This window comes from Ammospiza caudacuta, chromosome 2 (assembly GCF_027887145.1).
Source record: "Ammospiza caudacuta isolate bAmmCau1 chromosome 2, bAmmCau1.pri, whole genome shotgun sequence".
Lineage (NCBI taxonomy): Eukaryota > Metazoa > Chordata > Aves > Passeriformes > Passerellidae > Ammospiza > Ammospiza caudacuta.
This window is the reverse complement of record NC_080594.1, coordinates 56,916,013-56,938,063: the sequence shown is the minus strand read 5'-3', so window position 1 is coordinate 56,938,063 and position 22,051 is coordinate 56,916,013. Positions and strand designations below refer to the sequence as shown.

General features: G+C 45.0%; 2 protein-coding genes across 6 annotated transcripts in view; one reads left to right on the top strand and one right to left on the bottom strand.

Moving 5' to 3' along the window:
- Nucleotides 1-11,309, top strand: part of THSD1 (thrombospondin type 1 domain containing 1) — a 30,076-nt gene extending 18,767 nt beyond the window's left edge. For both annotated transcript variants that reach the window (XM_058823099.1, XM_058823106.1), the window contains 2 exons: nt 1,341-1,499; nt 5,856-11,309. In XM_058823099.1, coding sequence (XP_058679082.1) covers nt 1,341-1,499; nt 5,856-7,231 — 1,535 coding nt within the window. In that variant the 3' untranslated portion in view covers nt 7,232-11,309. The remainder of the gene's footprint in view (nt 1-1,340; nt 1,500-5,855) is intronic.
- Nucleotides 11,076-20,279, bottom strand: LOC131570732 (fibrinogen-like protein 1). Of its 4 annotated transcripts, none has more exons than XM_058823116.1 (9): nt 20,065-20,279; nt 19,710-19,767; nt 18,493-18,574; nt 17,564-17,774; nt 16,345-16,504; nt 15,108-15,205; nt 14,940-15,028; nt 13,347-13,537; nt 11,076-12,415 (listed from the first exon to the last, which is right to left on the bottom strand). In XM_058823116.1, exons 3-9 carry the CDS (start codon nt 18,562-18,564, stop codon nt 12,226-12,228), a joined length of 1,011 nt encoding a protein of 336 aa, XP_058679099.1. In that variant the 5' UTR covers nt 18,565-18,574; nt 19,710-19,767; nt 20,065-20,279; the 3' UTR covers nt 11,076-12,225. The 4 variants fall into 4 exon arrangements, with proteins under 4 accessions (XP_058679099.1, XP_058679124.1, XP_058679106.1 ...); XM_058823141.1 differs by lacking the exon at nt 20,065-20,279 and adding an exon at nt 19,959-20,020; XM_058823123.1 differs by lacking the exon at nt 20,065-20,279 and adding an exon at nt 19,952-20,009.
- Between the last annotated feature and the right edge of the window lie 1,772 nt (nt 20,280-22,051).

Here is a 22,051-nt window from a genome sequence, read left to right as displayed (position 1 = left end):
GGTTTGTTGTTGTCCTGCAGTGCAGGTGAGGACCTGCACCAGGAGGGCAGCTCCACTGCTCCTCTTAGGCTGATCACATTAATGCTGACATGGTCACAAAACTGTGTAGGACAGGGCCCAAAGCAGTTACAATTTAATGCTTATTGAAACACAGCTGTATTTATTCTTGTTAGAGACATTTAAAAATAATAACACACTAGGAACATTACAGCAACCAATAAAATATAAAATTATAAAGCCATTTTCAGTCATGCAACATTCTCTAGTACTTGGACATCATAACTTGGTTAAGGGCTCGGGGCATGCTAGCAGCAGTAATAAAATTAAAAATCACAGCTTGTGTTGGCAGTAGCAACACCATAAATTATCCAAAAGAGCAGAGTTTAACTTGGTTTACTTTAAAAAAAATTATTTAGCTGTTTTTCTACTTTATCTGGGGGCAGTGAAATGAAGTTAAGAAGTCTATTGTTTTTCTTTCTGTCAAAGTCAGCTGACCCATAGGAGCATCTCCAGGGGTTTTATCTTTTAAGATTGCACCTGAGCTCATGCATTCGTTTGGAATTTAAAGTGGTGGCCCTGCCTCAGTGTCACGGCTGTCACACAGGGACAGGAATGGTCCCATCTTTACTTCTCTGGGTTCTCACTGTAAAGTTTGAATGTGGAGATCGCTGGATGAGGATGTTGTCTAAGAAAAAGAGGGATTTTATTACACATTAAAAAATTATAATATAGTGTTAGAACCTGCATCTGCCTCCAGTTAAAATAAATAAATGCAAAATTCCATCCATGCAAAATTCCATCCATGAGTTAACTGCCTAATCATAAGCAATAAAACAATAGAGACCTGTAAGTTGCCAGATGAATGATTCAATAATACACTTATGTGCTGGAAATAAAATAAAAGAGTGAACCAATGTTGTCATTTCATTAGGCCTTGTAGGCTTATCATCCTGTCATAGTCATGTAAATCAGCAGTAACTGTACTTCAATCAAATTATCCTGCTGTAAATGCACTGTTTGTCAGGCAAGAATTGGATGAATATATAAATTACCAGCCCACTTCAAAGATCTGTGGATTCATTTCCTTTTGCTGTTGTTCCAGGCAGAACCTGCCTGCCACTTGACTGACCACTGTGTTGCAGGCTGACACTGGGGTGAAAAAAGGAAAACAACAAGTGAAGCTTTGGCCCATCCCTGGATGCCGCTTGCTATTTTGGTCTTGCTGTTTGCATTGTTTGGTTATTTATTGCTGTTTTTCTCAAAAAGAAGACAAAGGACTGTGTCATTAAAGGTAAGGAGGCAGACACGTTCCTCATTGCTGTGAGCTTGTGTGTTTGTAGAAACGTGGAGCCGGTGGCAGCCCTGGAGCCCGTGCAGCGTCTCCTGTGGGGACGGAATCCGCGAGCGCTTCCGAGAGTGCCTCAGCTCCTCGCCGGCAAAACCAGGTTGCGCTGGATCGCCGAGGGAGACTTCCCTGTGCTCGCTGGAGGAGTGTGTGTGTACGTAGCTCTGCTGTCCCCTTCCCCCAGTGCTGTGACCCCCCTGGCAATAGCAAAGTGTGAAATGGAAACATCCCATCTCCCTTTCAGTCATACTGGTTTGGGGGGCTGTCACATTCCTGTGGCTGATGGAGTAGGGCAGGAGCCTCTGCACATCTGATTGGGGGACACTGGAGATAGGGCTCCAAGGCATAATATTTCTGAATGCCATGGGTGCAGTTTATAATCTCCAGGATGATCAGAGAGTGGAGAAGTCCTGAAAGAGAGATCTTGGGGCTATCAGAACACATTCAGTAAAAGCCAAAGGCTCCAGTGGAAACTTATTAGAAAGCTAAAAAAGGTTGCTGGTTCCAGCTGGGACCTGTGGTATGAAGTTTCCATTCTGTGAGTTTTTTGAGGTGGTAGTGCCAGGTCTTCCCCTGCTCCAGCCTGCCATTTCTGCTGGCCTGTGACAGGGCAGGCTGGCTGTTATTGATAGGTAAGGCTTTATAAAGCTTTTATAAACCCTTACCTATCGGCAGCAACTGGCCACTGCTGCTGGGTGGAAAGTGGGCGCAGAAACAAGAGACCTGAGCCTTCTATGAGGTGGATTACAGCAGTCATGTGGCCTCCAGTGAGGCTGGATCAGGCTGTGCCAGCACCATAGTTGGATGCTGACAGCCACTGCTGAGGGGCATGAGAAGTGCCCTCTTTTAGCAGGGTACTGGTGCTTAGTCTGTGCAAAACTTTTGCTTCTTGCAAACTCCCTGCTGAAAAGGAGTGTGCTGATGCCAAGAGAACAGAAAGCTGATCTACAAGCTGCAGTGCCTTTGTGTCCCACAGGTGCCACAGGGGATGGGGATGGGGAAGGAAAGATACCTGGGAACTGTGCCGGCTGCTAGGACCTCAGACTATAACTTAACAGATATTTTAAGCTATTACAAAGTGACCAGCAGGTCTTACTCCTTGCTTTGGCTGCTTGCAGGCACTTCTTTCTGCTTGCAAAAGTGCTGTGTGTAGACCTGGAATAGAAACAGCTAAAAAAATGGACAGTTTGGGGATGTGGAGAGTTGTTTTGCCTGTGGCCACTGTGGTGTTTATGCCACTGAAAAGGAAAGGACAGCAGGGGGAGAGAAAAGGAAAGGACAGCAGGAGCAGAAAGAGGGGAGGACTGTTTTTAGTGGAAGTATTGGCTTGAACCAGCTTCACGTGTTGGGGATGAAGGCCTCAGAAGTATACAGGCACTGAAATGTGTTGTGGAACACTGCAGGAAATGGGTTGTATTTAACAAAAGTTTGGGTGAACGAAAAATACTAAAAATTATATTCCATCAAACCAGGTATTACATGTTGTCAGCGGTCATGAAGCACTGGGAATGTTTTAACAGGTCTAACGTTTTTAATGACTTGAAAACGCTGGCCACATGGGTTTGCTTATTTAGTAAAGCTCTGAGTGAAAACAGAAAGGAACAATTTAGGTGCTTTGGGTCCCCAGTTTAAACCAGCCCTGCTCTAGTTGTCTTCGCTATGCCAGGCTCTCTGAGGCTGCTGTGGGCAGCAATGCCACCACCAAAACACAGTGGGGTTGTTAGTGTTTTTCCAAAGCTGCTGTTGAGCTGTGCTATCCCTTGCCTTCTGTCTTTCTTCTGGAGGGGTATGTCTGTAAGTGTATAATTTGATTTGTCTCCTTACCAGCCAGTTTCATTCCGCACCTCTGGAGCTCAGAACTCAGAGGGCAGTCCTGGTGCAGGGAACTCACTGAAGGGGGTTCCCTGCATGCAGAGCATGTGCTGGAAACACAATTTATGTGTGGACCTTGCTTTGTCTGCATGGAGGTGACAGCCTCTGGTGCTTCTCAGAGGGGTCACTCCTCCCGTGCAGGCATGCAGCTGTAAAAGGTGTATGATGGTTTCCAACCATCCTGTGCACACACTGTGCACACAGCTGTGGCAGTGTGGTTGGACTCAGCAGGTCTGGACAATCCCCAGGTTCCAGTGAGGTGTCTAGGTTAATAAGAAGGTTAATGCATAGAGAGCACAGAGGAAAAGGAGGCTGTGTCTGCACCCACTGCAGTGGGATCATCTGGAGGAAATACCTCGCTTCTGTCTTGTACATGCTTTCTAATCCTCCTGCTCCCACGTGGGGCAGCTTCCTTTACAGAATCACATGCATGGTCATCCCACTGAATCTCAGCTTGCTCAAGAAGGGGTTTGACACTCTGACTTTACAGTATTCATCCACTGCCTAATCTCAAGCTGGGAGTGTCACCGTCACCCTTCCCATTCCAGCTGTCTGCAGCTTTCAGGAGCAGACAGGTTCTGTTTCCAGCATAACTCTGCAGACATTAGTCCAGCAGATGGAGCAAATGGCTGAATGAGCAAGGCCTGTGCATGGTGCAGGGGCCAATGAGGTGCAGGGAGAAGTGAACCATACGGACCCAATCCTTTTTGGAACCTCTCAGTTCCTTGCTGTTAGCTATGTATCCCAAACAATGCAGCACAGCATGCATTACAAATAGAGAATGGAATATTTGGAAAATATCCATAAGCAAAAACAACTGAGAGAAGGATGAGAAATGAATGAATTGCTCTGCTGCAGGGGTGCTGAATAGAGCAAATGCTGGCCCTGCCTGCTCCGCTTGTTCACTCCCCTCTCAGGTATCCAGAGCAGCAGTGCTCTGGGCTCTGGCACAGGGGCATTGGACTGAATGCAGATTTTAGAGATCCTCCCATAAGATTCAGCAGGCAGTGGTCTTGTTTTTTAAGTTGGTTTCAAGCTCTCAGAGTGACACAAAGATCAAAGTTAATCCAATGGCAGGATTTTTTAGAGGACTTGGGATTGTTAGGTAGCCCTGAAATAGGGAAGTGGATCTCCTTCCCAGCCCAGCACCCTGCACTTCTGTTCCGTAGCAGCCTGAGACCTTCTAGCCTGTGTTCATCAGTGCCTTTGTGCATCCTGCCCACCTAACAGCTGCACTACCAGCTTGCTGTTGAGTGTGGGTTGTCCTGAATTATGGGAAGTACATGGTGTCCAGTTCTTGTTATTCTGCAGTCACATTTCCTATTCCTGGGCAGTCGCTGTAGTGCAGGCAGGAGCACCTGCCAAGTCTCACAGCTGGCTGTCAGTCTGATGGAAGGCTTTGGATCCTGGATAAAACTAGAGACTAGGGCAGGGTTGTTCAGTGGTTTTGTTTGAGCTCACACCTTCTTGGCCAGCTCTTGTCAACTGCAACTAACCAGCCTTGTCCCCCAATAAAATCTTCATGGCTTTAGAGAGCTCATGTGTGACCAGAAGAGTCATGCTTCAGATGCTAACAGATACTAAAATTAGCTACTGGACCAATTAATCCACTTTTGACCATGCTGTATTCTGTTCAGGATTGCCCCTGAAATACTTGAGACCTCATTCAAAACAAAGAATTACCAATTTGTCATTGGTTCAGCCATCTGTAATGTGGTGGAATGGGCAAGTGGGAGGTTTAAACTGGGCTATGGACTGCTCTGTGATTGTCACATTATGGGTTAGAATCACAGAATATCTCAAATTGGAAGTGGCCCATAAGGATCACAGAGTCCAACTCCCTGCTCCCCCAGGACTACTAAAGCTAAACCACATGACTGAGAGCATTGTCCAGACAGTCTGTGATTTCTGGCCGTGATGACTTCCCTAGGATGCCTGTCCTGGTGGCTAATTACTGTCTCAGTGAAGAAAGGTTTGCAGAGTACTCTTCACTGTTCAAAGTCCCATCTCCAGTCCACAAGTGAAGGGTATCAGAATGGTAGTAGAATGCTAAAGAAAGAGCAATGGCACTTTCAGTTGAAAGCTTGCTGTGGCATGGGAAGGTTTTGTCCTCTGGAACTGTGGCACCAGACAGTGGTAGAAGCATCCTCAGAGGACTGCTTAGAAAAGTTGCATTGCCTCTCCTGATGCTGCCTCTCTCTTCAAATTCATTTCAATTCTCACACCCACTTAAGCTCTCCTAAAAATAATTTTAAAGTGATATCTGAAGCACTTGCCTGGGTTGAATTTTTTTTACCCCCTTTATGTCACTTTTCAACGGGGAGTCTAAATGTACTTCATAAAGAAAGGCAGAGTTCCGCCATTTTCCAGGTATGCAGTAATACCTTATGGAAACAGCAGAACAGGAAAAAATAACTATTATGTTTAAAAGGTCTGTGGCAGTCTTGGTTTAAAGTAAGTAGATGTTCATGCCAGTTTGAAGCCATCAAGTAGTAAGTCATCTCCAATGAACAAATTTTAATGGCAGACAAATTCCTGTACTGTATTAATGGCTTCTTTTGTGTGAAGTATCCATCCTCAAATACCAAAATGCTGCTGCCAGTGCAACTCTGACAGATGTGTGTGCTCTTTCTTACAGCTGTCCAGCCTCCCACCCCACCTTCTGTTCAGCCAGGAGAGGACCAGAAAGCAAATAACATAGTTACCATCACAGGTATTTCACTGTGCTTGTTCATCATCTTTGCCACTGTTCTTATCACCCTCTGGAGGAAGCTCTGCAGAGCTCAGAAGTGCAGCACCGCTGTCCGACGAAGCTCCGTCCATTCCCCCGGCTTCCGGAAGAACTCAGATGAGGAGAACATTTGCCAAGGTAACAAGCAACGAGACAGCTTTGCTGAAGGAGGGGATGCTCCTGTTAATATTCCCCTAACCTACAGGCGAAGCCTCCAATTTGCCCAAGAAGATGATGCCTCTGGAAGTGAAAACTTTCAGCCAAATGCCCAAAAAATTATCCCTCCAATTTTCAGCTACCGCCTGGCACAGCAGCAGCTGAAAGAGATGAAGAAGAAAGGCCTGACAGAGACCACTAAGGTGTACCATGTCTCTCAGAATCCTCTCACGGACACGGTTCTTGGTGCCACCACCATGCTTCCCCTGAGCGGGGAAAACCAAGAGGAGGCAGCGGCAAACAAATTTCGGATCAAATCTCCATTCCTGGACCAGCCAGCCAGTCAGCCCAAGTTCCTGGGAGAAGGCTCGCACCCTAGGCTGGATTTTCCATTCTCACAGGCCAATCCTGCAATGAGCCCTACCCAAACCTTGGTAAGAAGAGGTCATTTCAAGCACCAGGATAACAGAGTGGACTTGCCTGAGAGGGGCTGTCACAGAAATTCACAGTTCAGAAGAACAGCCAGTTTCCATGAAACTAAAAAGGCCAGGCCTTTCAGAGAGAGAAGCATGTCCACTCTCACACCCCGACAGACTCCTCTCTACAACTCCAGGACCAGGATGTGGGACCATGGTCTGGAGGACAGGACACGGCCAAAATCAAGAAACGCCAATCCAGCTTGTGAAAAGCTGGATCAGCCCCAGGGCACTGTGCTGGGGTGTGAACCACAGGGCCATGGCACAAAGCCCCACCACAGGGCAGGTCCCCCGGTGAGGAAGCTGGACCTGATCACGGATCGCCAGCCTGCTGGTCAGGAGAGGGCAGCTGAGAAGCCTGAGCCCAGCCGAAGTAAGAGGGGCCCTTCACCTAACCCCAAAGGTGTGTGGCGGAAAGAAACCGGCCCAAATGGCAAAGATAATTCCCAGAGAGGCCAAAGCGTCAGCCCTGCGCAGTATCGAAGGGACAAGTGCCAGAGCTTCCCCCTGGACCCTGAGTTTGCCTTTTATGACAATTCTACTTTTGGCTTAACGGAGGCGGAGCAGCAGATGATCGACCTCCCTGGGTATTTTGGCTCAAATGAAGAAGATGAAACAAGCACTCTGAGCATGGAGAAGCTGGTGATCTGAGTGACTCATCGTGGCCCTGCAGGAGTGCCGTGCGTGGGAGAGGATCTGCAGGATCACTTGGCTTCTGGTGAAAGAAAGAGCAGGAGTCATGTTACCTCTACACACAGCAGCAGGGAGTAATGCCCCGGGTCTGGCTTGTGGGAACATATTCCTTTCTAATTACTGAAAAGTGCTTTCATATAATTATTTTTTGTATGTATGTGTGTACAAGACACACAAAGTACCCTGGGAAGGAGCACGTTAGTTAAGGTGTGGCTCAGGAATAGCCAATAGATTTTATTGTGTAAAGCATCATGTTTTGTGCATCATAAATGAAGAGTGCTGCTGACATTTCCCACCTTGTCCACTGTGTACTGATAGACTGTGAGATACTGAAGCATCCACTGTCCAGCACCCTCAGCCATCTGCCCTGATTAGTGAATCATTTCCCATGTAGAAAGCACAAAGCTCAATCTGTGAGCAGTTTTCATAATTTTTCTGATAGTCATCAGTGAACTGTGTTGATTTGTAGGTGTTGCTCAAATAACTCATATGGTGGGAGGTGTTTTAGCTGGTTGCATGAAAGTGCAAACATTTGATGCTGAATATTTGAGTGAATTTAAAATTGAGGAGACATTTTCATCATTCAAGACTTTGATATTTTCTTACTGTCAATATTTATATCAAGAAAACAATGTACAAATATTTGCAGGAAATTAGTACAAAAGGCATGCTACAGGGAGGGCAAAGAACACAGGTGATCAGATTTTAGTCCTCACAGAAATGTCACCGCAGCATGTTACCTGTCAAAAGCAGTGAGAGAACTGTTGAATTATGCATCCTTTCCATAGTGATCCTTTCCTTTATTGAATTTTTTTAATGTAAGTACATTGACAATAATACTACCATGGCAAGCTCAAAATAAATTATGAACAAAACCAGAAAACAACAAATTATTTGATTAATACCCATTCTGGGAAGAAAAAATTAAAATGGCTTGACAATATCTGGTGATTCACAGGGAATCTTATAGAATCATTTACATTGGAAAGACCTCTGAAATAATTAAGTCCAACCATTAACGTAACACCACTAAACCATACCCCTTAACTGCCACATCCACACACCTTTTGAACACCTCCAAGGACAGTGATTCCACTGCTTCCCTGGGATACCTCTTCCCATGCCTGACCACTCTTTCAGTGAAGAAATTTTCCCTCATATCAAATCTAAATCTCGTCTGGCACAACTTGAGGCCATTTCCTCTGATCCTGTCACTTTTTACCTGGGAGAAGGGGCTAACTAACTCCTGCCTTGCAACAACCTCCTTTCAGAGAATTGTAGAGAGCAGTAACAGTGAACTACGAAAACCATGATGGGCTTTTTTGTTGTGTTTTAAAACCAGACATCACAAATTTGCCATTAGATTTTGCTGTAAGTATTCAGAGTTGGGTTGGAACTCCAATTAACAGCAGAAGCAGAGCTCAGGCTTTGTGGATGACTAAGACTTTTCTTGCCATTTGTTAGGATAACCGACTCTCTGGGGACTTTGCAAAGACCGGGGAATGCTAGTGGGCAGAAACAGGAAAAGAGGAGATGCTCCCCATGGAGGTTGGTGTAAGAGAAGAAAGGTTTAGGCAGTGGACTATTAGACTGAAATCAACTCTCCCCTAAGGAGCCTAACCCTACATGCCCTTTAACCTGCCTTGTGGGTGTGAAAGCAAAATTAGCATGTGCTCCATTGTCATGATGTATCCTGCTATCTTTCTCAAAACTGGCTTTCTGAGCAGAGAGATTTCCCAATCCCACACTTCTTCCCCCCCAGCCCTTCTCCCCCACAAACCAGCAGCAATATTAAAGGGAGAGCAACATTGCTGTGTGTAAGCTGCCAGTTTCCGATGGCACTCCGCTGCAGTGTCCAAAGCTGGCACAGGTAGCTTGACAGGCACACGGTGTTACCTGCTGTGACAACATAGGAGGAGCAAGCCTCAGCATTTGGCCACCAGAGTCAAATCTGGCTGTTTGAATGGCCTTTCTGATGGGTAATGCTTTGCAGCTGCTGCTGGAGTGAGGGATCTGACTCGGTGGGTGATGTGAGCTCCCTCTTTCCCGGGAGCCATGCCAAGATGCTCATGTTCAGCCCTTGGCCCAGCGTGGTGTTGGTACCAGCGATGCATTCCCATGAACTGTCAGCTTGAAAAGCTGTTTAAAGCATCTATAAATGTGTTCACGCTTGAAGACTTATCCAAAGGCAATCAAATGTAATGAGGCTTTAAATTGACTTTAGTGAGCTGGAAATCACGGCTCTGGAACAATTGCTGCTCAGGTTACTTACCCTGCCTGTACTAAGGTAAGGTCTGTGGTAGTACCTTCTCCCTGAAGCGGGGATCCATCAGCATTGGAGCTGCAGGGCTGCAGTATGTGTTTAAGCTTTGTTGAGCCTCTCAGCATGGGAGAGAGACCCTGGAGAAATGGGAGACCAGATATGCAGTGCAGCAACATTCAGTAAGCATTCCCCTAGGCTTCAGCAGGAGGGATTGGAGCTTGGCGCTAGCCCTCAGATCCACTAAGTACTCAGCTAGTGCCATTCTACCCTGTTTATTAAGATTAAAGGTGGTTCTGAAATGCTTCCTGAGGTGTGCTGTGGGACTTGCAGGCTCCTGCACAAAGCCCTGTGACCCTTGCATCTCAGAGGGGGTTTTCTTTGCCACAGCAGGGCAGAGAAGGGGCAACGTTGCTCTAAATCAGATGCTGCTTTCTGCAAAGTTGTCCCAGTGTTGGGCTGTGTTATGCCTTAGATGAACTTACGTACATTTTACATCAAAGGCAGCAGGGCAAACCTCTTCCCTCCCAGCTTGTCATGCCTTGGCCTCCCTTTCCCTCTCAGAGACAGGAGAAACACCCATGATGTTGGCTGAAGGCAGTCCAGCTCTAATGCCTGCCCCTCCATAGTGACACACAGGGAAACAGGCTCCATTGTCTGGATTTGACATCACTCATTGCTTACTCACTGAGGAACTGCACTGGGTGCTGGTTGTCTGATTTAGCCCTGATGACTTCCTCTCCACCTTGATAATCCATTATCAGATGGGTTACCAGATGCTTAATGAACTGCCAGACCACAAATGCTGTCCCCTAAATGCTGTAGTTTCCACAGTCTTTGCCCTACTTCCTTAGCTCTCTGCTGAAGGATGGGATTGAGCCTCAGCTGCCAGAAGGCATGAATTTATTTCACTCACATTTCTCTGTGTCTTCAAAACAATAAAAATTATCCTTTCTGCCCCAGTGCTCCTCAGAGGCCACACAGTTATAATGTGTGCAAAGTCATTCCTTATGTCCCAACATGCAGTTACAATCTTGCACTGAGATTTTACCGTATCAAAATACAGAAGCAGTGATCAGAAGGGAAAGGATAAGTGCTGCCTTTTTGCAGCCCTTTCTTCACAAGGACAAACTCATTTCAGACATGTTGGTGAAAATTTCACTCCACATGAGCATGCTTGAGAAGAGGGCAGGGGGGCAGTCTAGCCAAGGGCACAGGCTCTAGCAGCACAGCTCCCTGGAGTGCTGCCCATTACGCTGGGATGTTCATGCTTGCAGTCACTGGGATGTCTAGGAAACAAAGGAACCAAACCAAGTTTTAAACTGAACCTTCACCTCATGCCTCTGCATTGTCTCCAGGACAGCTTGAGCCATGAAAATTAAACTTACCTTGCAGACTCTTTCAACTACCCAGGACAACAAGTGAAAAAGCACCAGAGCCAACACTGAAAGAATACATTTCTCATATTATGAGGTTTCCAAGATTTTGATCCAGATTTCTGTTCACATTCCTATTGCTGAAAACCAGCTAAAAAGTATTAAGTCCTACTCAGATGGTTTTATTTCACTCTTTGTCGATATGTATTCAAATTACAGTATGTATGGATATAAAAGCAAGTAAATGGAAGAGAAATACCAGTTTAAAAATTATTATAAATCAGAATAAAAGGAAGCAGGTTTAAATTATTTGCATCAAGCTGATTTTGCTGTTCATTTTTAATTGTTGTTATTAACAGCTGTAGAAAATAAATTTTCAGTATTCCATTTCTTTCAGTCATTTGTGTTGCTCTTTCATTTCACCCAGTGAGACAATGAAAGCAGTGTGCCTTGTGGTTCAATCACTTTCTGATTCCTCTTCACTAATGCAAGGTCATCTGGTAAATTATAGGACAATGTACAGGAGAATGACTGCATTTTAGGAGCTCCTAGGAATATCTCTGTTCACCTTAATTTTAGTCAAATCTACATAATTTTAATCTGGGGTTTAAAACTGGTTGGCAGGATTGTCTTTGTCTGCTTTAATGCCTTGTGGTGTACTCTAGCAGTGGATCTGCGGCAGGAAGCTGTTGGAATGGAGCTCACAGTGTCCACATTGTGGGTGGACAGACTACTTTGAAGCAGCCTTAGTCTGGATGCACATTAGCAGTTGGAGCATGTCCATCCTCTGGGTTGGTTTCACACATTCCAGGAACACTCTGCATCTGAAGTGTAGCAATTAGAACCATAGGGAAAGTTGCTTAAAAACATTCTCCTGAAGCAGATCAAAGCATTAACAAAGGCACATCAGATGAAGTCCAATTCCCATCCCCTTGTGCTTTCTATCCTGATGTTCTCATAACGGAAACACTGATGGTTAAAATCAAGATGAGAAAGACTTTGAAAAGTATAGATTGATTAAAGCACATGCTTGATCCTTCTAAGTCCAGAGAACTTTAAAGAAACATTCTCCAACAAAATCTTGAAAACTGCTGAAAAAGAAATCTCTGGTTATTCCATGACTGTGATCCATATGTTTTTTATTAAAATGTTGTCTGACTGTGCTCAAAGAACTCGTGCTGTTAGCCTCAGGTAGCAGAAGCAGGTGCAACTCCAGCTATCAAGTGCAGGTTTGGCGATTGGCAGCAGCAGAGCACTGGCTATCAACTTACACCACTCTTTTCAGCCTGTGCTTTTCTCTGTCCAAAGCATCAGTTTCAGCTGGCCTGACTGTTGTCACCATCTCCGCTCTCTCTGTCGATAAAGAATGGAGGCCTGATTTTCATGGCTGAGTATTTCAGTGAGTACCACATCCCGTGCCATGTCGACCAAACCAAGCCGTCATCATGGGGTCCACTGTACCTCCCTCTTTTGTAGTATCGCCCATTGAGGTTCACAGCATGGCACCTTGGAACAATGCAGGAAAGACAAGAAGGGAATTCAGTTTAGCATGAGAAGATACTGCATCATTGCAAAGTACTGTTCTCGCACAACAGATATCTAGATATGCCAGGACAGGATGGACTAAATGGTTAATGCTTTTAGTGGAACACAGGAATATGTGGGTCATCCTAAAGCAGACACCTACACTGGTCAGATAATTCTGCCTGTTGACTCCTTCAGGTGTATTAACTATGGGCATTAGAACTGCATGGCCTGAACAAAGGGGTATAGTGCCTTTTGGTAAACTCTAGCTCAAGTGTAGGCAGCTCCATATTAACACCTAAAAATGCAGATGTCTTTTCATCGAGGTAAATCCTGCTATTGATGTACATTTTTTTAGCTCCACCAATTTCAAGTGGTATGTGATGAGAATCTGGTCTAAGAGGCTCATCCTGTACTAAAGCAGAGAAAATCTGAGAGTGTTATATCCCAGATTCCAGGGCTGTTAAACATGAGTCCCTATCCACTGATGTGTGGCATATGCCCAAACAGCAAATACACCCTTATAACTGTTGTGGGGTAGCTCTGCTCTTAGACAGAGGGTCCACTCTAGGGAAATGTTCTTTGTACACACTTCACCTTACCATGGCTACAGTTGTTTTCTTCACTGGAGTATAACACAAAGCACTTTCAGGAATTTTAACTGAGCTCTTTTCCTTCCACGTCATTGTCCCCCATGCATTTGTTCTGACCCATTTTCTTAAAGTGAATTCAACTTACCTGCTTTGCTCTAATAAAAGTAGTAAATTTTTTTCCTTTGAGAATCTGTAGGTTTGGCTGTGAGAGGTGGCAAGTGCACACAGCAGCCTCCAGCTGCTGTAAGGCAGGCAAGTCCTCTCAGCTGTGCAGCCACCCACAACCTACCCATCCAAGAGGAATCAGCTGTTTTCCATACCTGTTAAACCACCAGCCACCCTTGTTCTCTGATGCACAGTTGCCTGCCAGGAACTGATCGTGATCCTTATCAAATGTGGTGAACTGCATCCCTCTGTGAGAAGCTGACCACTGATCTTCAAAATTGCTCCCACCAGACAGAGCGTCGCCAGCATTACCAGAATAGGTGCCAAACCATAACCTATAATTTTCCTGCAAGAATATGTGAAACATTTATTTGACATCCATTCTTTCTGCCTTTCCTCACAGTTTTGAGGCCAACTCAGCTCTGGACATTTCATTCACTGTCAAAAGCACTGTTGAAGTCAAGGGTGACTTTTGTCTCCATGCTTTAATGATCCTAGTGTAGATCAATGCAGGATTTAAACTTCCAGAAGGGATTGGTAATTACTGCTGCTGCTACAAAAGGCTCTGGGTTTATTGTCATTCAACAACCATTTAATACACTTTACAGCAAGATGGAAAGCTCTTTCTAGCTGATCAAGAACAACTTAGCAAAAACTGCCAAGTGTCAAGTAATTGCCTTCCTAAACAGAGCAGTTCTTCAGCTAGAATAAATGCTTAGGCATTTTGCTCTTCCAAGGATGAGAAGCCATCTGATTTCTATTATCTGGTCCTGGTAGGAATATTTAGAATAACAGTTCCATTGTACACAATTAACAGGTTGAAGAGATATTAGATATTAAGTGGATGGTCACATTTGTGTTGTGGGCTTTCTTCTGTCATTATTGGCCTCATTTCTTTATGAAAAATGGCAGTAAGGTATTGAAATGCAGCTGTTCAAACTTTTCATAAGAAACCGCTAATTGCAAACTGAGTGTAATGTGCACATTTCTGGAGCGGTGATGGATTTGGAACTAGGACTGGTCCATGCAGTGTCCTTGGTTATTTGAGCTAGTTACATGTGGTGTTCAGGAAGGCAAGTCTGCAAAGAACAGCACCTGTATGGAGCTGGACACTGTCTACAGCTAGAAAAGCACAGCATGAAAATACAGGATGTGTCTGACTCTGGGCTTTCTGTGTCTGTAGCAGTGGGTATAGTGCTACAAGTACCTCTCTTGAAGATAGGAACTTAGAACTGCTCCTCAAAGCTTTGATTAGAATTCTCTCGTTTATTTTAAAATAAAGTTGAGAGGATTTGCTCTGGCACTTGCCTTTTGTGTGACAGTCTGAAACAGTCTCTTAGAAAGCAGGAGAACAGGGTTCCATTTAGTTGCAGAAGTTCAAACCCTAAGGGTCTTCTCACTCACAGAAGACTCTTAATCATGAGGCCAGAGGCAAATATATGTGGGAATCCCTGTGCCCTGTGGCCAGGGAACTGCCCTCTGTTCAGCAGCACAGTTAGCAAGAGGGCACAAACATGTGCTCCTGTCACCCACTGACCTGGGCTCTCAGTTGTAAGGAAGAAGTCCCAGGTTTATGTCCCTGATCCCAGGGCTCTTTGTCAGTCACACAAAGTAGGAAGCCCAAGAAACCAGAGCAGGTCAGTTTTGCAGAGCTGTAGATACAACCCTGATACTGGTGTGATGCTGTGTATGCACTGCCCCACCCTCACAGACCAAGGCAAGCAAATCACTGCTCTCCCATTTCTTACCTGCTCATTTGCAAGCTGGAAATTTTCATAGATTGCATAACGTCTTTCCCCATGCCAGTCCATCAGGTCAATCTTTAATGAGTTCTCTCCTAAACATAAAGTTGTGTCATGTTAGATGAATACTTAATGCAAATTAGAGAGAAATCTATGGAGAAAAAATACTCAGACCTCTAGCAAGCAGGTCATAGATGTGGTCATTTCCCAGCCAGTATTCATCATTCTTGCCCTGGAATTTCCCAAATCCCAGTTTGTAATCATCCCATTTCCTGTGCAGAAAAATGTCTAGATATAAATTTCATCATGAGAGGGGATTAGACAGTTTGTGACACTTGAGAATGGTAACAATTAAAACTTCACTTGTATCTAGATACTGTTTTCTAAAAGTATCTGACTCATCTAGCAGTAAATACAACTCGCAGCTTACGTTTTCCCTTGCTAAACCTGTGCACACACATACATGGGGATCAAACCTTCAAACTGCTAGATGCAGTGCTTGCAGACTGATGTTTCCAGTTAAAAGGAAAGGGAAAGCAGCAGCTGTCACATTGTTCTTCAGCAAAATACCTGATATTGTTCTCCAGCAAGTCATAATTCACCTGCTCCACCTTTGATATTCTCATATACTTCAGTGTGTGTCATCATTTTGAGTTTTAGTAACCTGTGTTTATTCCTTCTCTCATGTTGTTATTATGGATATTCATTCTGCCTGACCTTCATACTAGTCAATGCTCCTCTTCAGGATGTTTTTATTTCACCTGAACTACCTTGGCTAGATAGCTGCCACTCTCTGGGTAAGCTGCCTTAGAGTCACTTGAGGTAGCTTTGCAATGCACTGCATAGACTTTAGAAGGCATTAGATATGCCCTGAAATTGTGTGTGCTGTGATAGTTAATTAACCTTCACGAGGACATTTCTTGTGAACTGTGCTACCAGAGCATCTCTCCTGATCTAAATTTCAGTATGAAAGTCACCTCTCTGGGATTTTGCATAGGAAAAGGACAATCTGGTTTGGCATTTTTAAAAGTTATCTGAATATGATAATAAATGTTACAACATGCTGAACAAAATTCCTCATATCAGAACAGATCTGTTCAACAGGTCTCAGTCTGTGCACTGGTAGCAGACACCTACCAATTTGGAGCCTTTGACAGTCTTTAATAATGATAAAATATGCATTCAAATGCAGAGAACCCATGGAAGTTCTCACCAAGTTGCAGATCCATTTTGAAAATGGCCCCCTGCTGCCAACAGGTACCACCAGATTGTCCTAATCCTAAACTATCATCACTAATATAGAGTCTTGCACATCCTGCTTCTCAAGGGTGGGGGTTTGCCTGGCAGCAGGACAGGGGTAGGAGCTGGTGGCCAACTGCAAGCCCTGTTGCTGCAAGAACAATGCACGCACCTGTTGAAGTTCTCCCTGCCGTTGCTGCGCCGCTGGATGACGGTCCAGCCCCCGCCATCGGACATGTCACAGAATGACAGGAAGGGCTCTCGGTCCGCCCTGGGCCTGATGCGGTAGTAGCCACTCGTGGTGCTCCTCCGGCCATACACTGCAGAGCAATCTGGGCACAACAGTACCTGTCTGTTAAATGGGCTGGGGGCAAAGCCAAGGGCTGTGTGCCACCAAGAGGAGATGTCACTCTATGGGACAAGGACACTTGGCCAGCCTGTGCAGAGCTCTGCAAGCCCTGCGAAGTCAAAGGAAATGGTGCAGCAATGTAGTAGCTACACCAGTTTGCAAACTGCCAGCCTGACAAAGAGCTTTAAGGCTTGAGAGCCTTTACAGCCATGCCCTCTGAGGGAATAATGCCCAAATCTTTGGTGAGATGCAGGACAGCTGCAGCTTAGTCTGGGGCTATATCATGAAAACCTGAGACTGAAACTTTATCTGTCAGCAAGATCATTTGCAGGGAAGCTAATTTCCATGTGGAAGGTAAGGTACCCTCAGCTGTACTTCTGATGAGATCAGGGAACAATATTTCTAAAATAATAGGCTAAACACCTGTGTCCAACTCTACCAGGGCTGTATCAGGAGAGAGCCTTTCAGGATCTCAGTGCTTCACACTTCCAATGTAATGCCCGAAGGCTAAAGTCTTGGCCACAGGAAACAATGTCATTTATGACCATGTTCTCAAAATAACACCAAGGAACAAAGTGCCTGTTCCTGTTCTATGCCACAGAATTAATGGGGGAGCTGAGGAACAGGGAGGCTTGGCTCATCCAAACAGCTGCAGCTGAGCCAGGCACTCTGGGCTCCCCTAAGCCACACGGGAAATATGGGCTCTTCAAGAACAGGACCCATCTATTCCTAGAGCAGATGCCTAAAGTAAATCTGATGGCAAACACAAGAAGTGATTGTTCCTCTCTTCAGGTAAGAAGCCCAGCTGAAGATGACCATTTTGTACCTGGGTAATAGCTGCCCGCAGCTAGGGTAGGTGACTCTAGCCCCAAGGGATATCTTTTAGTGTCAGGGCAACCAGTCAGCTCTTCTCCTTCCCATGTATCTGTATTTTAAATCACAATCCACTTTAAAATTTTTAAACTTTTAGCAGACATAAAATATGACATATGGGACACTGCAGGGAGAAATAAACATAGTGGCACACTACTGCAAACTGTACCTTGGTCATACACTATCAAATTTCCACTGGTTGTGGGTAAAAGCGTCTCATGCTGCTCACTCCTGTTGCCTGAGAACAGTTCACTTTTCGTCCTGTGGTAAGTGTTCTCCAGTATGTCCTTCAGCTGCATTTCATATAAGTAAAGCAAATCTTGAAGGTGTTTTAACCTTTGTCTTAATTTATTGTTGTCTAGGAGGCAGATATCTTTGTCCTATGGAGAAAACAAAACAAAACCCCCCACAATTCAGCCAGTGGTAAGGAGAGACACAGAGAAAAGAGTATCTGTCTCCTCTTCACCCTAGCATGTCACACTGCCTATGTAGATCACCATGATTTCATGGTGATCTCTTCCTAAGATGTCCAAATCTTGCACAGCATGAGCTGTTGAATTGAGTCCAGCAGAAAAGGGGGTCCTGAAACAACCTTGGCATGGATTAGAACATGCCAGAATACGATCAGATGCACAAAAAATTTACTTTGGATGAAAATAATTTGTCTTGACCCCACTTAATGATCTCAAGGGGAAGGTTTGCAAACTATGAAAGTGCTCCGGATGATAAGAGAGGGAAAACTTGGCTCTTGCACTGCAGATGGGTGAAACCAGCAAGGTTCCAGAATTAGCTTTGTGTAAAACTGAAAAAGAGCTGATATTTTGGCTATAAAAATACATTTTTTAAAATACTTTTTTGTTGTTGTTTTTGTTGTTGTTTTGAATTCTTAGTAATGTCAGTTCAGTCTCCCAGACAGCTGTACAGCCCTTAATGCTATGAAAATCCTGTATTATCAGCACGACATTCCTTTAGCTGCAGACAGATTCCTTTTTGCTCTGCTCCTGCAGCTCTCCATCCCTCCTGTGGGGGAGTGTCCATCTCTGCACGACTGGGAATGGTGAACCATCGAGAGTACAGAAACAGCTAAAATATACACACCGAAAACCTGGGTGCAGGTGAGCCAAAGCTGACCAGAAGGAGCAGCAGCAACCAGTGCATCATCACACACATTTCTTATCACCTGAAAAGAGGCATTGACAGGCTGTAATGGAAGCTTTTTTACTTCCTCTCACAACTTAATCCCCCCTCACACTTATGTTTAATTCCCCAGGAGATGCTGCAGGATTTATTAAGGAGGTTGCTTGAAACTACAGGCAGGACAAAATCAGGGTAAGATGCATATTAAGGAGAAGCTAAAGCACAAGTGCAGTATGCTGACAGGGATAAAGGCTCAGGTCTGCTCCTAATTCCCCACAGAAATAAATACTCTGTGTGACTTTCCAGCAACCTCCGTATCTCCTCCCAGGTATCCACACAGGAAGTTGCTCAGCAATCATGTTTTCTTGAGGACTTTTCAAAATCCCACAGAGTTTATTCAGTTCAAACTTCTCAAAGTGGAATTAAGAGGAATTTGCCTCCTGGTTAAGTGACTGTAGACATTCCCCTCCTCATCCTCGGAGTGGTCTGTGCGGATGGGATTACCTTGGAGGCCAAGTCACACATGTGACAAAGTGGACATGAAATAGTTTTTCCTTGGATTTCAGGGGAGAAGATGTCTACTGCCAATCTGCTTCAACACACAGATGTGGTTTTGATTGGAGAGTCTTAGCTAGAAAATATGCTAAGTGACTGCCACTGGGAACATGCAGCTGAATGTGAATGAACGGTACAAATTGTTCTCAGTGTGCTTGCATCGTGCTTTTAAAAAAACCCAACAAAATCAGAAAGAAAAGAAAATCTGAAAACTAGGCTAAACCCAACTCCCCTGCTTCACATCTGGAAGTGCTGCAGAAACCTGGCTCCCCAGCTCTGTGCTCTGAGTGATGTGCTTTGTTTCAGCTGTGGCTCTATCAGCATCCCTGCAGCAGCTGATCCTAGAGCTGCTTCCAATACACCAAAGCTGCTGCAACAGAGGAGCCCTCTGCCAAGATGGGCAGGCAGGGCTCAAAGCAAGCTGAGGGAAGAAGAGCTCCACAGAAGTTGCCCAGAAAAGATGACATGCAGGTAGATGCCCCATGCAGTGCCCACTGGTGACAGCAAAAATTTACCAGGAAGGGTGGGATGAGTGACAGCTCCTGGAAACCAGACAGTGCACAGCAGAGAGAAAGAAAGCAACTACATCTACACCTTTACCAAGACACATGAAATGCACGTACCTGTAACTTGCCTTTCTTCAGACCTCCTTCCGGAAAGATTATCTCCCCTAAAAGTCAACTGCAAAAGAAAGTGGTCATAAACCTGGATGCATTTCAAGGGGTTGATGAGATTTTCCTCTCCAGATGACCTACATCAAGGGCACAGAGGAAGAATGTTTCACAGCACTAGGCAGTTTCACAGAAAAGGCATCTCAGTTCCTAATGTGAAAGAGTTACCCAAGCCCCAAGTTTTCTGTTGTTACCCAGTACTCATCTTGCTGCTTCCCAGTGAGAGTAAACAGCAGAAGGCTTCTATCAACCATGTTCTCTAAAGGAGAGGGGAGAGGGGCTCTGCTGCTGGTGTACTATTACCTACCTTGACTAGGAAGCTCAACCAAGACTGACTTCTTTGAGTGTTTATGTGAATCACTCAGACTAATGTGCCCTGTGGGAGTTTCAGCTCGTGTTTTAACCCAGCCAGGATCATTTCAGTAAGTCCTGCAAGGTGGAAATAACACAGCTTTTCCATTCAGCATTCCTTTTGCTGTTTAATCTGTTTTATAAGAGTACAGCTGTAATGCCAAAGAAGCTGCAAATCTGAAGCAAGAAGCAAATGTGGGAGTGTTAAGCAAGACTTGCTGTTAGACTGAAATCTCGGGAGGGTTGTGTAACTCTCCTGTGAGCTGGATGATTAGATTTGCTAGTTAACACAAACAAGGACATTTGTGGAAAAGAGAAAAAAAACACAAAACCAAACAGATGGGTGCCTCCCTTTGTATTATGGCCAAGGAATTACAGATTATTTTAAAGAAAACAGCAGGAATGCTCCATTTTACAGAGTTTTCTTCAGAGGAGAGACCATGGGCACAAAAGACAGGGCACATAAACCCATGGCAAATGTCTGTGCTGCTCTTCAGGAAAGCAGGACTATCCAGCTACTACCAGCTACATGAATGCTGTTTATTCCTTTAAAACTGCATTCCTCTTCTCCCACAAGAACCCTGATTCATTCCACTGCCAAAGGATTATGTAAGCAGTGCTTTTTTTCTCATTTGTTTTCTAGCCCCAGTTTAAGACTGGTTTTGACAGCTATGAAATTGAGTGAAATGTTTCCTCTTCTCCCTAGTGGGTATTTGGCCCTTTTTTCTGCCCCTTTGGCCAGGAGCTGCAGCCACCAGCAGGGTGTGCAGGTACCATGCACTGGAGCACAGGGAGGCTCCACATCATCCCCTGGGGCTTTCACCAGCAGCAGCAACTCTTTCTCAGGTGGACCCATCCAGACAGCGCTCAACCTGCTGTGCAACCATTTATGCTCTTGTCTAAAAGGTTGCCAAAAATCTCGTTGGCCTGTGAGCATCTCCTGATCCTAGGTGGGATCAGAGACAGGGCTGAGGCTGTGATGTCAATGTTGGAGTTGTGGTGTGGGTGCACAGTCAGTGCCTGCAGCTGTCTGCAGGGCCATAAGATTAAGGAGCATCAGGCCTCACAGCATTGAGTTCTGCTGGTCCCAGGGCAGAAGGGAGAGTGAAACTGCAGTGCCAGTGAAGCTCACATGTGTGCTCTGTCACTGCAGCTTTGCAGGAACAGGACTCAATCTCCAACCCTCGCTCAGTGGCCACCAAAATATCTCAGAGCCAAGACATCTGGAGCACTCACGCTGCCTCTAGGTCTCCACCAATGTTTGCCTCAGCAACATCTGCACGTGAAAATCCCACTCAGCTGGAACATGGTTCTTGCATACCTGTTTCATGATTAACCTATTTTCCCAGGCTAGAGAGAGCTTTAGGAATATCTGAAGCACAAGAGAGGGGTTGCCATGAGGCTGAGTTCACGTGAGGGGGGGTCTAGCAGGAGAGTGTCTTCAGGAACTGCTCCACTGGCTCGGAGCTAAAATAACCAAGTCATCATAAAGAATGTGGACACTGTGTGATCACCAATGTTTCCTCACAGATGTTGAAATCCCTAGGCAATGTGACAATAAATACTGGGTTGTGGTTTTTTCCCTGGAATACACATGCTTCACAAATATTCTGGAATGCAAATTCCTGTTTAGTTTCTTGGAAGGATATCAGATTCCCTTTTCTTAAGATTCTCAGTGATCCTGTCAGCAAAAAAATAACAGTTTCATAACTAAAAATCTTCCTACCTTGCTGTCCTCCACCTTCCTTCCAGCAAAAGTATGAAGGTGCTGAAAAAACCATTATTTACACATTAAATGCAATACCAGCACACGCAAACTGGTGGATAAATGTGACTGAAGAGCACGGCTCTGGAGATATTCCTAGAGTTATGGGGAAAAATGGCTTGGAATGAACACAGGAACATGACACCTGATGGATATTAACACCTTCAGAGCCTAAAGG